The sequence below is a fragment of the Hylobates moloch genome, unplaced genomic scaffold, assembly GCF_009828535.3.
Source record: "Hylobates moloch isolate HMO894 unplaced genomic scaffold, HMol_V3 SCAFFOLD_10, whole genome shotgun sequence".
Classification (NCBI taxonomy): Eukaryota; Metazoa; Chordata; class Mammalia; order Primates; family Hylobatidae; genus Hylobates; species Hylobates moloch.
This window is the reverse complement of record NW_026652285.1, coordinates 20,005,360-20,022,948: the sequence shown is the minus strand read 5'-3', so window position 1 is coordinate 20,022,948 and position 17,589 is coordinate 20,005,360. Positions and strand designations below refer to the sequence as shown.

The 17,589-nt window shown below is 48.6% G+C and overlaps 1 protein-coding gene across 3 annotated transcripts; it reads right to left on the bottom strand.

Moving 5' to 3' along the window:
- Window positions 1-4,933: 4,933 nt before the first annotated feature.
- PHB1 (prohibitin 1) lies at window positions 4,934-15,779 on the bottom strand. 3 transcript variants are annotated; one of them, XM_032163307.2, is made up of 7 exons: window positions 15,721-15,779; window positions 14,072-14,186; window positions 12,564-12,725; window positions 10,223-10,365; window positions 9,934-10,050; window positions 7,657-7,752; window positions 4,934-6,103 (listed from the first exon to the last, which is right to left on the bottom strand). In XM_032163307.2, the coding sequence occupies exons 2-7, from the start codon at window positions 14,157-14,159 to the stop codon at window positions 5,891-5,893; spliced, it is 819 nt and encodes a 272-aa protein (XP_032019198.1). In that variant the 5' UTR covers window positions 14,160-14,186; window positions 15,721-15,779; the 3' UTR covers window positions 4,934-5,890. The 3 variants fall into 3 exon arrangements, with proteins under 3 accessions (XP_032019198.1, XP_032019200.1, XP_032019199.1); XM_032163309.2 differs by having other exon boundaries at window positions 15,626-15,768; XM_032163308.1 differs by lacking the exon at window positions 15,721-15,779 and adding an exon at window positions 15,128-15,220.
- Between the last annotated feature and the right edge of the window lie 1,810 nt (window positions 15,780-17,589).

Sequence of the window (17,589 nt, the reverse complement as noted above, 5' to 3'; positions counted from 1 at the left end):
CCACAGCTGGCTAATTTTTTGTATTTTTAGTAGAGACGGGGTTTCACTGTTAGCCAGGATGGTCTTGATCTCCTGACCTCATGATCCGCCCACCTTGGCCTCCCAAAGTGCTGAGATTACGGGCATGAGCCACCACGCCTGGCCCGCTAATGTTTTATCTTTTTTTTTTTTTTTTGTAGAGATGAGGGTCTCACTATGTTGCCCAGGCTGGTCTCAGACTCTTGGCCTCAAGCAATCCTCCCATATCGGCCTCCCAAAGTGTTGGAATTACAGGCATGAGTGACCACACCTGGCCTTCATGTGTCACAAAATATTCTCTTCTTTTGACTTTGTTCTAAGCACTTAAAAGTGTAAAAATTCAAGTTAAACGTCAGAAAGGAAAAAAGTGTAAACATCATTCTTAGCTCATGAGCTATACAGAAACAAGTGAAAGGCTATATTTGGCCCACAGGTTATAGCTGACCAAAGTGTTTGCACCTCTTTCAGCCAAACTTAGATGGTCCAAGCCTTTCAATGATCATAGCTTTTCTGGCTAATCCAAGTGGGTTGTCCCAGTCTCCAAGGATGGCAACAGCTTTAAGTTCCCTAAAAGTAGCCTTACCTTTTCAGCTTTATTTTCTCTTCTGAAGTGGCTTGATGAGAGGGTGCTAGAGAGCCGCCCCTCCTTCCCATGCCCCTAGCTATAGACTGGTTTCCCCAGTACATTTCCACCCATTCTCTCTCTTGAGTATGTGCACCTGGGCCTTACCGAGGCACCTTAGTCCCTACTGGCTGGGGCAGGCCTCATCACTCCATTTTGTTAAATTCTCTACCCTGGTGTTGCCAGAACTCCGGAGCCAATGGCTCTTTTATTAAGGGAGATTTTATACACAAGGAAAGCTTGGAAGAGGTCAGCCAGAGGTGAATTCCTGGAGCAGGGGGATTTTAAGCTGAGCTTCACAGGGACAGGGACCGGAATTAGAGGAGGGAAGAGAGAAGCGTGGTGTTCCAGACAGAAGCAGGAGAGAGTGGGCTGTGAGTAGGCGACAGGGAGGGGACAGTCCGCACGTGGACGCCCATTGGAAGTGAGATAGATACTATTCTGAGGAATTGGTCTTGGGAAAGGAGGTGGCATTGGTGGTTGGGGTTGGCCAGTTAGACCCAGAAAACCCTGATTCAGGGCAGCTGGAGATAACTTGACCTACCGCATGAGAGGAGAACTCAGAGTCTCAACTTCCAGCTCTGTTTTTGTTTTTTTTTTAACATTCCAGAAGTCTTTTATTTATTTATTTTGTGCCTATTATGCTATGAATTCATAGGGAACAGGTTCCAGCAGCTCAGGCACCTTTCCATTGGTTTTCACAATGCGTGCTTCTCTGGGCGGAGCAGGCTGGCGCTTCGGTTGAACCCACATACTTTTCTCTTTGGCGTCTTTCTTTTTCTGATCATTTACTTTCGTGTGCTTCAGGAAGCGGTTCCAGCTCTCAGAGTGCTTAATGTGCTCAATAAGTACATTAATTCCCTTGACAAGAATCTTGCCCTTGTTTCCAACAATGCCAACAGCTTGCTGGTAACACTGTAGACTCTTTGAGTTTTGCCATGGAAATGTTTGTGGGGAATTCCTTTTTGGAACAGCACCCATTCCCTTGATGTCTACAATATCACCTTTCTTGTAGATTTGCGTGTATGTGGCCAAAGGAACAACTCCATGTTTTCTTTTTTTTTTTTTTTTTTTTTTTTGAGATGGAGTCTCACTCTGTCGCCCAGGCTGGAGTGCAGTGGTACAATCTCGGTTCACTACAACCTCCGCCTCCTGGGTTCAAGCGATTCTCCTGCCTCAGCCTCCTGAGTAGCTGGGATTACAGGCGCATGCCACCACGCTCAGCTAATATTTTGTATTTTTAATAGAGACGGGGTTTCATCATGTTGCCCAAGATGGTCTTGAACTCCTGACCTCAGGTGATCCACCTGCCTTGGCCTCCCAAAGTGCTGGGATCACAGGCGTGAGACACCGTGCCTGGCCCACTTGCGTTTTCAAACAGCACTCCCCACCCTGTGAGAACCACTAGGTAGGTTTGTGAGGTAAGCAGTAAAATATTGTTAGGCTAGAAAGGGGTAGCCAGTACATGGAGAACCTTGAATGTCAGGACAAGACATTGCACTAGATTGAAGGTTCTTCATTGTGGAGGGGATGAGATCTGCTTTAGAAAAATGAAGTTTGGGCCAGGCGTGTTGGCTCACGCCTATAATCCCAGCACTTTGGGAGGCTGAGGTGGGTAGATTACTTGAGGCCAGTTCAAGACCAGTCTGGCCAACATGGTGAAACCCCATCTCTACTAAAAATTCAAAAATTAGCTGGGTGTGGTAGTGCATGCCTGTAATCCTAGCTACTCAGGAGGCTGAGGCAGGAGAATCGCTTCAACCTGAGAGACAGAGGCTGCAGTGAGTCGAGATTGTGCCACTACATTCCAGCCTGGGCGACAGAGTGAGACTTTGTCAAAAAAAAAGAAAAGAAAAGAAAAATGAAGTTTGGAGCACTGTACAGAATGAATGGAAGATCTACGAGAGGCAGACCAATCAGTTGCAGCTTCCTGCGTTCTTCTCACCCAGGTAATTTTCAATCTGGGTGGGCTGCTTTGGCACAATTATTGGTGGATTGCAGAGGTCAAGGGGAGGTCCTAACTGCACATCCTGGGGCTGATTGCTGGAGTGTAACTAGATTATTTGCTAAGGCTGGATTTGACTACTATTCCACTGTCTTTCCCTGTATTTCAAATAAACCCATCGAGATTAACACAACGCTCCTCCTCCCCATCAGTCCACACTGGCGGAAGTTGTGTAAAACCAGCAGAAGTCAGGAAAATGGCAACCCTTTGAGGGTTTTTCTCTCCTCTCCCTGCCCAGGGTGCACTGCCTTCTTCGCCCTTCATAGCCTGAACAAGGGAACTATTCAGCCCGACCAAAGGGGAGAGGGAGGAAGACACTTCCTGCTCTCCCTTCCCTGGCCAGGACAGGGCATGGTTTTTGATCTAAGGCCCAGAGAATCCCGAGCTGATAAAGGCCCATTGTGGCAGTTTCTGGAGAAACCCAGAGGCCATCAGGGGCTAAGAAGCTGGTTAACAGCCCTTGAACATTTGTGAAAAGAATTACTTGGCGGAAGTCAAGGCAAAATGAGGCCCCTGGGCTGCCACTGGGATGTGCCTTTGCCATCCCTGGCAGGGAGGCTAATGGCAAAGCCAGCAGGAAACCTGGCCCGCTTGCCACTGAAAGGGCTGACCTGAAGGCAGTAGCAACCTCAAAGCAGTGCAGGGCAGCTTTGCAGCTCAGGGCTCCCCTACAGACACCTGGAGGATGAAACCCAATCTCCCGCCAAATGCAGGAAACACAACTGCTCTTTTAAAAAGAGCCTGGGAAAGAGAGAGGAGCCTCCTGCCCTCCCGCCCCCAAAAGGGTGTCCAAAGCAATAAACAGCAGGAAAAGGAGGAAAGGCGCAGAGTGGAAGCCGGTCTGGAACTTATTTAGGAATTAGGCTCTTTCTGCTCCGATCTTTAATGTGCTTTGAGTTCAGGCACCTCATCATTTGAAAGCCTATTCTTACAGCAAAAGAGCCAAAGTGGGAAGAGATATCCTGAGGCCTGACATAAATGATGCTGGGGAGGTGGCAGGGAGATGGGCTAGATGGGGGGAGGCTCGCGGGAGGGAGGTTTGAGGTTCAGCAGAGGGTCAGGAGCCCACCACACACTGTGGTCTGCTCCTGGGATGGCTGCTGGGAGGCCCTGGGAGGGGTGCGGGATGCAGGATGCAGGGATTGGGAGAACTCAATCCCTGGCTCCATCCCAAATCTGTGCATCAGGTCTCCCTCTTTCCCAGCTGACAGGTGGTGGCCCAATCACTCTGGGGGAGGAAATGTGGAATCCAGTCAGAGAGCAGCCTGTGGAGTCTTCTTAAAGACCCCTCTCTGTGGCCAGGTGGTGAGCCTGGGGATTAAATGAAGAGCAAATTTAAAGCACAGTCAGTGCTGTCCACTCACTGCATGCTGTTTCCACTCTGTTCCTAGAAGGATTTGGGGTGGGTGATTGACACAGTTCATTTCTCAACCTGAGGTCAGCTTTCCCTCCCCATCATCCAAAATGCACAAACTCAGCTCCCCTCAAATGCCAAGGCATTTCCAATTTCCCTATTGTCAAAGCAAAGCAGAATAAGCAGTACAAACCCACTGGCTGGGCGCAGTGGCTCACGCCTGTAATCCCAGCACTTTGGGGGGCCAAGGCTGGATCACTTGAGCCCAGGAGTTCAAAATCAGCCTGGGTAACATGGTGAGACCTGGTCTCTATAAAAGATACAAAATTAGCCAAGCATAGTGGCACACACATGTAGTCCCAGATACTCAGGGAGCTAGGGCAGGAGGATCGCTTGAGCCCAGGAGGTCGAGGCTGCAGTGAGCCATGTTCATGCCACTGCACTCTAGCCTGGGCAACAAAGCGGGACCCTGCCTCAAAAAAAAAAAAAAAAAAAAAAGAAAGAAAAGAAAAGAAAACAAGAAGAAAAAAAAAACCTACTGCTGAGTGCCCCAAGCCATCTAACTGAGGGCTACTGGACACGTTATTTACGTCAACCACTTCCCTAGCACTGGGGGAAGGTGTTCCTGGCAGTTGGCGGGCAAGCCTGTAACTCCCAGTGAGTAGTGGCACCAAAACACACAGAACAAGTTAACTGCCCTCCACCCACCTTCACTGCCTATCCCATGACAAACCTCACCTGCTACCACAGAGACTCCCTTCGGGTTGGGGATGGAGATCTGGAACACAGCACAAAGCGTTTTCTGAAAACAAAGCATTTTCTGCCGTACTGGAGACTCTGTCCCAGCTGGCAATGCAAACATGTGCACACAAAAACTGCTAGAACACTCTGTTCTGATCCCACGGCTCCCACAAACAAAAAACCAACCGATGGCTGAGCCGGAAGGTCTGGGTGTCATTTATTGACAGCAGTTTATACACATTCGTTTCCTTCCCATGGTTGTTTCCTTCCCAGTGCAGGCATACAGCCCGTGAGAAGGGCAGTCTCTGAACGAGGGAGCCAGGAACGTAGGTCGGACACGTCTTTGGCAGGCATGTTCAGCCCCAGCAGGATGCAATCCTTCAAGTTGGAATTCCACTGGGTATTTGAGAGGGACCAAGGTGGGGGGTAGAGAGGAAGTCTTCAACAGGACTCACATCTCGGTCCAGGCCTCCTCTCTCACTATCCAAGTCCATCCAAGTTTTAGGACCCTGGGGGGCAACAGTCAGGCCCACCCACCTCAACAGGGGCAGATTCTTCAATCTGTGCCCAGTTCACACACACCTGTTTCCGCTGGTCGCACAGTTAAAGAGAATCAGACTTAGGGTAGCAGACAGACCACTTCCTCTCTGCCCCTCCCCGGCACCTCTCTTCAGCAGCATCTGCGCAGGAACCGCTGGGAAGACGGAGGCCTGCCTTCTCCGTTCAGCCGTATGTGCCCTCATCCGCAAATCTTCCATCAGCGACAGGACGGAGGCCACACATGGACCTGGGCAGACACCTGTGCTCCCCAGTCCATCACACACTGCCCCGCCTGTGTGCTGCCAAATGCTGGTGCCCAGGCCGGAATTCCAGCAGGCCCCAAATTGGGACCTAAAGCTGGTTTGCATAGGCACTTGGCAATTTTTGGTAGGGAGGTGGATAAAAAAGTAGATGGATGTGAGAAGAATGAAAGAGTTTCATTTGATAGACTAATTAGAGATCTGAAGTGATTTTACCTTTATTTCCTTCACTTTAAGCCAATCATGAAATTTCACAGTGATTTCTGGGGTGGGGGCAGAAGGAAGGCTGTGTTAAGAATCATCGGGGCTGTGGCCCAGTCAGCCCGCGGAGGTGCAGGCAGGATGGGCCCTCACTGGGGCAGCTGGAGGAGCACGGACTGCCCCGCCGGCAGGTAGGTGATGTTCCGAGAGCGTGAGAGCTGGTACGCGATGTCCTCCGCAGCTTCCAGCTTGCGCAGCTCGATCAGGCCATCCCCTGCGGTGGCCAGTGAGTTGGCAATCAGCTCAGCTGCCTTGGAGTCGCCCTCAGCAGAGATGATGGCCGCCTTTTTCTGTTGCTCAGCCTAAAAGAATGGAGGTGGAGAGAGACTAAGATCAAACCTCAGGGCACCGCATGTCAGGCTACAACCAAAGGCCCTTCACCAGAAAGCCACCTTCCCAGGCTCCTGAAGGAACTCGGGAAGTTTACTTCCTCCTGATGGCTAGCGGGGGAGGCGGGGGGAGGCAGAGAACACTGCCCACTAGTCCTCCCCTCTCCTTTCATGCTCACTCCTCGTCACAGGAGGGATACATTTCTGTTGGCTGCAGGAATATTTGTCTTATTTCAAAGTCCTCATTAATATTAATTGCAATCTAGTTTAACAACCCTACTCTGAGCCAGGAGAAGCCAAGGCCAAGGAAAACAGAAGCAAAAGAAAGGTGGAATCAATCCTCAAGGCTCATCTTTTCTTCCAGCCCCAAGTCTAAAGGACTTCATCAAAGCCAGGATAGGGCCGGGTGTGGTGGCTCATGCCTGTAATCCTGGCACTTTGGGAGGTGGAGGCAGGAGGATCACCTGAGCTCAGGAGGTCAAGGCTGCAGTGAGCTATGATCATGCCATTGCACTCCAGCCTGGGCCACAGAGCTGTCACAAACAAACAAACAAAAAACCTCGGGATGGCTAAGGAAGAGCAGCATGCACTTGTGACTGTTCCTAGAGCTGCCTGTGAGCTAGGCTGGTTCCTGACCAGAATCCAGGCATCCAGAGTGAGATCTCCTAGGCTTGCCCTACCAATATCAATAGGAAGACAGCTCTCTGCAACGTGTGAGGAGTGTGAGGAGTCTTCAGGAGTGTGAGGAAGAGGACAGCATTAAGCCTCCCTGAAATTACATACAATTTTGAAATGGCTGGGCCCTGCGTCTATTTGCTCAACAAACATTTACTGTATACCTACTATCGCCAGGCACTGTACTAGACTTATTATAATCTCTGAAGTTATGGCAGATACAAAGCAACACAAGTCCCTGCCCACACTGTTTTCATTCTCCAAAATTAAATCTATCCCTCTTTTCCCATTTTATTTCTTGCTGTCCCCATCTCCCCACCAATTAGGGATACTGGTGGTGGGAAGAAGGGGACAACAGTAAATAAACATGTCTTTGCAAATACCAGAAAGACCAGGCTGCTACGCAAATACACTGTGTCCCATCACATTCTTTGACACATCTGGATGGATTTAGCACTAGAAAAAAATCTAGTGACGAAAGCACATCTGGTGCAACGTTTGATCTTTTTTGCTGTCAGCTTTCACTATGTAACTATGGTTAAAAATGACTTCTCAGTGAAGCTGAAAATACTCCAGGAGAAACATTTTTATTTGTAAGAGAGTGTTTTTGATCTCAGAGAAGTGGAAGAAAAATTACTCTTCAGTGATTTAGGAACATAACTCCACATATCCTTGACTAGCCCCTGAAGACTCTGGAACCAATTGCAGAAGTACAATTCCTTCAAGCCCCTTCCGATTATCCCGGAAGAAGGGATGACAGATGATGAATTTCCAGGCCACCCAGCAAATGGGGAAGCTGAGTGCCAGAGAAAGGGGAGAGAGAGGCTCCTGCCATCTGGTTGAAGGCTCACCTTTTCCACCACAAATCTGGCCCTCTCTGCTTCCTGCTGAGCCACCTGTTTGGCTTCTACTGCTTCTGTGAACTCCTTCCCAAAGGTCAGATGTGTCTAAGGGGAGAGAGTGAGCACAAGATGAGGCAGTGTGATTGCTTCAACAGCACTGCTGGGAGGGCTCCATGGCCGCTGGAAGGAAGAGGCCAGCAATGGCTCTAGCAGCTGGAGGCATCCGTGAGGCCAGAACACTCTTCACCTCCGTATCTGTATCCAAACTGAGTTTACACCCAGACTCTCTGGCTGCCCAAACTGCTCCTGTATATTACTCTGTCACTCTCAGTACAGTGACCTCATGTAGCAAATGGCACCAGGGGCTTTTGATGGGGCCCACAGGCACCAGAAGGTATCTACTCAATCAACCACCTCCCCAGAGGAGGAGAACTGTGGGTTCTAAGACCCCCGCCACTGACTAGTGCTCTTCCAAGGGCCTTTGATGCCTTGTTCAAAGCCCAAGGAAGGCCAGATGGAAAACGGGGCCCCTGAGAGTGAGGGAGGCAGCTGGTTCCCAGGGATCCAAGAGCCTGATGCTCTCTGCTTATGGATTAACCAGTCCGCGTCTTCCCACAGCAGCTCCACCACTGAACAGGAAGAGGACGAGGGACGGTGGAACGCAAATCATGTACTCCCAATGTGAATGGTTCTGTTAAAGGGTTTAAAAGAGAAAGCAGGTAAAGTCATTGGTCGGCGTGAGGGTTTAGAAGTCTGATGATCCATAGACCTTCCCTAATGTCAGGTCTGATGCGACTGTCCCTAAAGATAGCACAAACAATGGGAAGGGACCTCAGAATTCCTAATGCCCAGCCTAGAGCAATTTACTTATTCATCCTAATTTTTATTGAAAAAGAATCAAGAGAAGAGCATTGGTTTTGCCATCAAATTCTAGTTGTTTCATTTCCTCCACTCTCACAACCTCTGCTTTTTTAAAAAGCAGCCCCGAACTTCTCCTGAAGAGTAAATCCTGGTCTCATTCTCTTCCAGAATTTTTAACCTCCTAACTCCAACTGCAGCTGTTGTACTTCGCCTGATCCATTTCTAGTCTCTTAGTCAAAGTTTGGGTAAGAAAATCTGATCCTAAGAAATGAAAAATGAAATGTATAATTAAGGAATAAAATTTATTTCTAAAAAGGCCAGCTGAGGGCAGCAAATTCCCCATGAAACCTAATTTTCTTCTCACACCTCTTAGACAGGGTTTCCTGTGGTCAGCTCACATTTCCCTAGAATGGAGTATGTGGTTAAAGTCTAGTAAAATGCCAACTTTTCCCTTAGGTCTTTACTCAGCGTTTTCTCACAGCCAAGGTGTTCAGGTTAACGGTAATAACGAGGGGAGGGCCCGCAGAACGGCTGCAGCCTGGCCTCTTGCCAGCAGAGGGAGCCCCAAGCCCCCAGGACTTCCAGCAGCCGGAGCAAGGGGGAGCAGTGCCCCAGGGTTAGCACTGGGTGTTGTTGAGTGGCTGTTTAAACAGCTGCACAGCTGCTGGGGGAAGCGGTGCCTTTCCCTAGCGATGCACGGGAGAACTGAACAGGAAACATGTTACCTCACTGCCCGAACAAATCACTCCAAATGATTTTTCCCAGAGAATCTAGAAACACGACCCCTTCCCCTCACCCTCCTTAACCTGAAACGCTATCCTGCCTGTATTGCTTTCTGTCTGAGTTATGACATCCAATGTCATATAAACACACAAGCTATAGTGTCTCAAGAGGATAGCTTACGCCTCAGAGATGTCCCTTGCCCCCTATACCAGGCCTGGGGGAATCCAACTGTTCGTTTACACTCTATCACCTTTCACTGGGGTTCCCAGAGCTTACTTCACTGAGCTTCGGACCGTAAGTGTTAGGAAGCTCCCAGGGGTCAGGCTGGGAGGTCTGTGCTAGGGAGAAAGACTACCGGAGCTGTTCTCTGGTCTCTACCAGGCAGTTTCTGCCTGTGTCAAACAGGGTTAACAAGGCATCACTTTCTGGGTAACAGTTTGGAGAAGGTAAAACATTTAGTGGTTAGGGACTATCTGGACACAACCAGAGGTCATAAGAAAAATGTGTGTGGCAGGGGGAAGGTAAAAGAACCCTCAACCGAAAAACCCATGGAGACTGCCTCACCTCAGCATGTTTCCGTGTTTTCAAGTCTCACATCTAGCAAAGCAGAAGGGAGGACCTAATAGCGTCTACCCAGAAATGGAACCAGGCACCTAAACGAGAACTGCAGCCCCTTCCCCTCGGTCTCCCGAAGGATCTTACCAAGGACACGTCATCCAGGATGAGCCCAAAGGTTGCGGCTCGCTCCGTAAGGTCGTCGCTCACCTGCCTGGAGACCAGCTCTCTCTGGGTGATTAGTTCTCCAGCATCAAAGCGAGCCTGGTTTCAAAGGGAGGAGCAGAAGGGTAGGTCAGGTTAATGAGGAAGCAGAAAAGGAACCAGGAAACTAGCAGCCACATCCCAACCAACCCACTGCCAAGCGCTTCCTGCCACCCAGCACCCTCCCGGGGTGGTGCTCTGGGCTCGAGGCTAAGGGCCCCTGTTCACTCACCACCACTGACTTGAGGATCTCGGTCGTAATGGACGGCAGCACACGCTCATCATAGTCCTCTCCGATGCTGGTGAAGATGCGAGGAAGCTGGCTAGCGACAGGCCGGAAGAGGATGCGCAGCGTGATGTTGACATTCTGTAAATCTTAGGGCAGGAGACAAACACTGGAGTTAAAAATAAAAACCACTGTAGGAAAACAAGTGGTTTTTTTTTTTTTTGAGACAGATTTTTGCTCTTGTTGCCCAGGCTGGAGTACAATGGGACAATCTCGGCTCACTACAACCTCTGCCTCCCAGATTCAAGCAATTCTCCTGCCTCAGCCTCCCGAGTAGCTGGGATTACAGGCATGCGCCACCACACCCAGCTGTTTTGTATTTTTAGTAGAGACGGTGTGTCACCATGTTAGGCTGGTCTCGAACTCCTGACCTCAGGTGATCTACCTGCCTCAGCCTCCCAAAGTGCTGGGATTACAGGTGTGAGCCACCGTGCCTGGCCACAAGTGGTCTTTTATATGACCTTTCCTACTCCAATTTGCTACAATTTTTATTTATGTATTTTGAGACAGGGTCACATGTTGCCCAGGCTGAAGTGCAGTGGTAAGATCACAGGTCACTGTAGCCGCTTTGACCTCCTGGGCTCAACTGATCCTCCCACCTACACCTTCCAAGTAGCTGGGACTACACAGGCACAGACCACCACGCCCAGCTAATCTTTGTACTTTTTGTAGAGCTGAGGTTTCGCCATGTTTCCCAGGCTGGTCTCAAACTCCTGGGCTCAAGTGATCCAACTGCCTCAGCCTCCCAAAATGCTACAATTACAGGTATGAGCCATTACGCCTGGCAATTTTTATTTTTTATTTTTAGAGACAAGGTCTTGCTATGTGGCCCAGGCTAGACTCAAGCTCCCGAGCTTAAGCATTTCTCCTGCCTCAGCCTCTTGAATAGCTGACATGCACCACTGTGCCTGGCTCCAAATTTGCTACAATTTATAAGCAAATCTGCTGATTATAAGATCCTAGAGGGCAAGGTGCAGGTATGCCTGGTTTCCTTGGCAGAGAACCCAATAGAGCATCACAAAGAGTTTATAATTTCTTAAGAGGCTTCAGTTATAGCAGCTTTTTGGTATCCCCTGAATGCCCTCAGATATACATAATTCAGATTATATGTCTAACAGGCACCATGCAAAGTTTGCAACACTGAACATTTTAAGACAATAGACAGGGCAATGCTAAGAATTGTAGGTTGAGGCCTTTACAAGCTCTGGTGATTGTGGCCAAGTCAGGAGTCAGCCTTGGAGAGGTTAGTTTGGGTCCGGTGGAAACGGTGTTAGACTAGCAGTCCAAAGATCTGGGCTATTTACTAATGATGTGGCCTCTCTAAGCCTTAGCCAACCTGAGCTTATTTCCCTGTCTATGAGAATAGGGACAATTTCATTTGCTTTCTGGGCCTTGCAGAAATGTTGGGGAAAATTGAAGGAGAAAACAGACATAAAAGCACTCTGTCAAATGTGTAACACATATAAGGGGTTAACAGACCCATCTATGTTCTGCTTCTCATTACTTGGGCCATTTAAAGGATCCAGGGAGAGAATTATACTTTCCCCTGGACAATTCAGGCCTGCCTGGAGCCAAAGCACTGTCATGGCTTGCTTACAGATGTCAACAATATGGACCAAGCGCCCATGAGACAGAGCCCTGAACTGGGCACCAAGAGAGGTGGGCAATGTATTAATACCTACAACTCGCTGATCTCTGGAAGCTCCTATCAATAGTTTTAGAAATAGATACATAATGTATCCTCAAACAACTGCAAAACAGTACAGAAAGAAATTCCAAAGAGATGGGAAGATTAGAAGCAGGCTTTTTTTTTTTTTTTTTTTTTTTTTGAGACAGAGTCTCACTCTGTTGCTCAGGCTGCAATGAGGTGGCATGATCTTAGCTCACTGCAACCTCTGCCCCGCAGGCTCAAGCAATTCTCCTGCCTCAGCTCTCAAGTAGCTGGGATTACAGGCACCCCCCACCACCGGCTAATTTTTGTATTTTTAGGAGAGATGGGGTTTCACAACATTGGCCAGGTTGGTCTCAAACTCCTGACCTCAGGTGATCCACCTGCCTCAGCCTCCCAAAGTGCTGGGATTACAGGCATGAGCCACCGCACCTGGCCATAAGTGGATATTTCTAAGATTCCATATCAAGCTCTCCAGGGCAAGTAGTCTAGTCATTCCTATGATGTACAGTTTAAACTCTTTTGGATCCTGGTATTCCACAGATGCTCCTGCGACACAAAAGAGCACAGCACCTCTTCCACACTCCCTACTTTACCTGAACCATAGGCAAGACTCACCTTTGCTACCAGTGATGACTGGCACATTACGTGGTCGAGAACGGCAGTCAAAGATAATTGGTTTCTGTACCCATGGGATGAGAAAGTGAGTCCCTTCCCCTACCACAATGTCCTGCACTCCACGGAACCGGTCAAAGATGACAGCTCTGTGCCCAGCATCCACTAGGAAGAAAGGATAATGACATGTCATAAAAATCCTCTCATTCTTTAAACCAAAGGATCATGTCTTTGAAAGAGCCCTGGTGTTTTCTGTTCACTTATTAAGTCTCCCCTTTTCTCTCTGTCTTCCCCAACTCCTGGTCTCTAGAGACTTCTAAATAGCTGCAAAACTAAGCAGTCACTTCCTGTTCCACATGTCCCCAAGGATTGGTAATAGGACCTGTTCCTTAGCACCCTTTCTCCTTGAGGGAACTGGCTGTCGATTTTCTGAATGACCATTCTATCCCTGAACTCCCACCAACGTATTTCCAGGAATCATCTACCAAAACTTCTAAAACTCAGTGAGATCTTCCCAGTTACCACATATCCATCGGGCTCCAATTTAACCTAGCGCTCCCAGAAGTAGCACCCTCATTATGGGAACCCTACATTTAGAAGAGCCTACTCTTTCTTCCTAATAGCTCTGCTTCGCTAAAGTTTTAAGGGGTTATAGAGCTGTCTTGGCACAGAGAGAAATTTATGATGGCAATTACTGTCTAGTTGCAGGTGTGGCCAAAAGGATCACAGTAATGCTAAGATGTGTCATATAAGCCAAGCAGGCTTTTCTAATCAGCTGCCTCTCTGAACTTTGTCATTGGTCCAAGTATCTTCACTCTGAAAGCAAAGCTCCTCTTGTCAGCCAGCGACACACCAGATGGGTCAATCTACTGCTGCTTTGCAGCATGTGAAAGTGTCAGAATGTCAGAATTAAAGGGGGTCCTACAGATAAAGTCAGGTCAAATCCACTGCTTGACCAGTGAGGAAGCTTCCACAGTAAAGTGGAAGAAAAGCCAGCTTAACCTTCCTCCTACGCTGTTAAAAGCTCGGCAATGCATCTCAAAGATACTTTCGCTGAAACTACCCAAATTCAGCAGAGCAAAAGCTCCTTTTCGGGACAAGGTCACCCAAACAGATCTGCAGCCTTTGCTGTTATTCCACACGCAAGCAGAGGAGAACAAATGAGATCTCCATTTCAGATAGCCAGGGAAATCCAGACACTGTGCGGCAGCATTTGGGTGGTGCGGCTTCACTTCACCTTGACAGAAGCCACTGGACACATCCAACTAGGAAGTGGGCTGGGAGGCTCTTTTTGAATACTGGAGTCATAGGCTCTGAGAGAACCTATGACTGAAAGGTCAGGGGCTCTGATAACAATGCAGTCCTATGATATGAAATGGCAGGAGGTGAGCCCTCTTGGCCACAAACACATTCACTGACGGCAGCTACCATCAAGAGTGTCACATGGGCTATGCAGACCAACAGAAATCTCCCAGGAAAGTGCAGTGACCAACTGTCCCTCTGTGCCTCACCATTATATAAGGCAGAGTTCACCACGCCTCCTGCAACAGCTAAGGCCAGGCCAAACTTGCCAATGGACTCAAACACTTTGGCAGCCATGCTTCCTTCTGCTGGACCCTCTCACACCTAAGGGGATAAAAACAAAATACAATCAAACTTGATGCCAAATCCTCAGAGAAGGCCCTCTCTGACACACAACAGTCACTTTTCAACTTGGCTATTTCCCCATTCCTGAAAGTACTAAATCATCCATTGAAGGATACCTAATAAATAAGGCTGTATAGCTTGGAAAGTGTACTATCAATTCTTCTGCTTTTTTGTTTCCAGTTTCTTTTCTTTGGTTTTTTTTTTTTTGGAGACAGGGTCTTGCTCTGTCGCCCAGGCTGGAGTGCAGTGGCGCAATCTCAGCTCACTGAAGCCTCGACCTCCCAGGCTCAAGTGATCTTCTCACCTAAACCTCCCAAGTAGCTGGGACCACAGAAGTGTGCCACCATGCCCGGCTAATTTTGTTCATTTTTTTGTAGAGATGGAGTCTTGCTATGTTGCCCAGGTGGTCTCGAACTCCTGGGCTCAAGTGATCCCCCTGCCTCGGCCTCCCAACTGTTGGGATTACAGGCATGAGCCACCATGCCTGGCTGATTTCTTTTTTCCTCAACCATTTAAAGTACGGTGTCTGGGACACTTGGTTCAATAAGGAAAACAATGCATGGGCTTGAAATCTACAGAGAATTTAGCACCACACTAAACCACCCTTTCATTTCCTGGACAAGCAGGCCCTCAAAAAGAGGCTGTGTGGTTGGATTGGTGCAATTATGGTTTGAAGAAATAACTCAAAAAATGTGCTACATGTTGATGCCAACAAAAAAAGTAACCATAACAGCTAATACTTATATCAGGTAGCCTAATAAAAGCAATTTATTTACTTCTCACAATTACCCTATGAAGCATATTACTACAGAGGAAACAGAGGCACACAGAGAGGTTACATGAGAAACCGAAATTGTAGTTATTAAGTGGTAGAATCAGAATTAGAACCCAGAGGTCTAATGCTAGCCGACACAGCTTACCTCCTCACCATACTGCTTCTCAACATCGTGTATTAAGAACGACATGCTTCTTATGAAAGCAGAAGCTGGATGACATCCTGGGGCCAAGATAACTGAAGAACCCATTTGGGAGAAAGGCTCTAACTAGCTGCACAGGGACAGTGAGCTCTGGAATAACTGGGAGGGTGGGGCTGAGGCGGGGTGGGCATAAGCACAGTTGACCTAACTAGAAATCACTCCAGCATCTAACTTTCTAACGCTCCGCCCCACCGTCGTTGCCCGCTCCAGTCTCAAATCCTCCCTCCCTACTTCCCAGACCTCAACTCCTGAGACTACCCTGATCTCGTCCACTGCATTTAAATCTTCCTTCTCTGAGGCTGGGACACCCGGCCCTTTCCATTTCTAATAGCTTCTGGATTATTCCTCACCCTGCCCCCATGGACACCTTCCTTACTCTGAGCAACCCCTGGCTCGTCCCGGGCTCAGCCCCTTCTCCCCTCCCTCACAAGTCGGACTCACGCACGCACTCTCCTCGCCCAAAGTGCACATCATAGAGCAGAGGAGCATTGCAGAGATGCCCAGAAACGGGCCTTTGCCGCCCCCTCCATTCTCACCTGCTTCCACTCTGACCTCCACATGAATTCCCCAACCACACATACTGCGCATGCGCCCCTCTGACCCGCCCGCTTTCCAAGATCCACGCTTCCTATTGGTGTGGAGGAGCGCTGTGAGTTCTGGGAAGGGTGGCTTAGAACCTCACCCTGGTTCTGCTGCTCTTAGCAGATGAACTACAACTCCCAAAAAGCTATGCAGCGGCCGGCCTGCGGAGAAAAGCGTTTTCTCTTTGGTGATCACCGCGAGGATGTTGCCGCAAAGCCTTTTGGGGGCTGTAGTTTCCTGGGGCTAAATGCACGTGCCTATCCTGTACCTAGGCTAAGACTGCCGGAAGGTGAGCCTTAGGGCTCCGGGAAAGAGGAGGTGGGCGTCCAGCTGGTGGCAAAAATGAGTAGGGGCAAGTTTATGGCCGAAGAAGAGGACAGGTGGAACTCTGGAGGAAGTCGTGGTGAAATCACTGGCAGGCTGAGACCCTTTGGGGGAAACGAAGGGCCGTCTTCCTTCCAAAACCCTGTCTGCAAACGTCCTCAGAGTTGTGAGACATTGATTACCAGACCCAGAGAGAACCATCTGTGCTGAAAAACTGAGACCAACCGAGAGGAAGGAATTCATTCAGGGGCATGCACCGAGTGAGAAAAGGGGCTCGGCTTGGAATCCAGGTCCTCTGGACATGATTTTAAAGACACGTTTTATTTGGAAAAATTGCAAGAACAGTGCAAAAGAACGCACGTTTAACTTTGGCTCGGATTCACCTATTGTTAACAATTTGCTTCATTTGTTTTATCATTTGTTTCTTACCTCTCCCCTTCTCCTCCCTGCCGCCACTCCGCCGCCCCACCTCCGTGTGGGTGTGTGTTTATTTTCTTGTTTTTGTTTTGTTTTGTTTGTTTGTTTTTGAGATGGAGTTTCGCTTTTGTTGCCCAGGCTGGAGTGCAGTGGCGCGATCTCGGCTCACCGCAACCTCCGCCTCCCGGGTTCAAGCGATTCTCCTGCCTCACCCTCCCAGAGTAGCTGGGATTACAGGCATGCGCCACCACACCCGGCTAATTTTTGCATTTTTAGTAGAGACGGGGTTCTCCATGTTGGTCAGGCTGGTCTCGAACTCCCGACCTAGGTGATCTGCCCCCCTCGGCCTCCCAAAGTGGTGGGATTACAGGCGTGAGCCACCGCGCTCAGCTCTCATTCTAGTTTTTACCTCTATAAGATAACTCTTTTATCCCCAACATAGGAATAAGAACGTGAGGGCTGGGCTTGGTGGTCATGCCTATAATCCTAGCACTTCGGGACGCCAAGGCCAGAGGACTGCTTTAGCCTAGGAGTTTGAGACTAGCCTGGGCAACAAAGTGAGACCCTATCTCTACAAAAATAAAAATAAAAAGTAGCTGGATGTGGTGGCATGTACCCGTAGTTCCACCCATTCAGGAACCAAGGTGGGAGGATTGCTTGAGCCCGGGAGGTCAAGGCTGCAGTGAGCTGTGACTGTGCCACTGCACAGCAGCCTGGGTGACAGAGCGAGACCTTGTCTCAAAAAAAAAGTATGGTCATTTTTAACAATATTAATTCTTGCAATCCACCAATCCATGAACACGAGATGTCTTTCCATTTGTTTGTGTCCTCTTCAGTTTCTTTCATCAGTGTTTTGTAGTTTTTATTGTAGAGGTCTTTTTCCTCCTTGATTAAATTTTTTCCTAGGTAGTAGGGTTGCTTTCTTGATTTCTCTTTCAGCTAATTCATTATTGGTGTACAGAAATGCTAGTTTTTGTATATTGATTTTGTATCCTACAACTTTACTGAATTTATCAGTTCTAAGAGATTTTTGGTGAAATCTTTAGATTTTTCTATATACTAGGTATCATGTCATCTTCAAA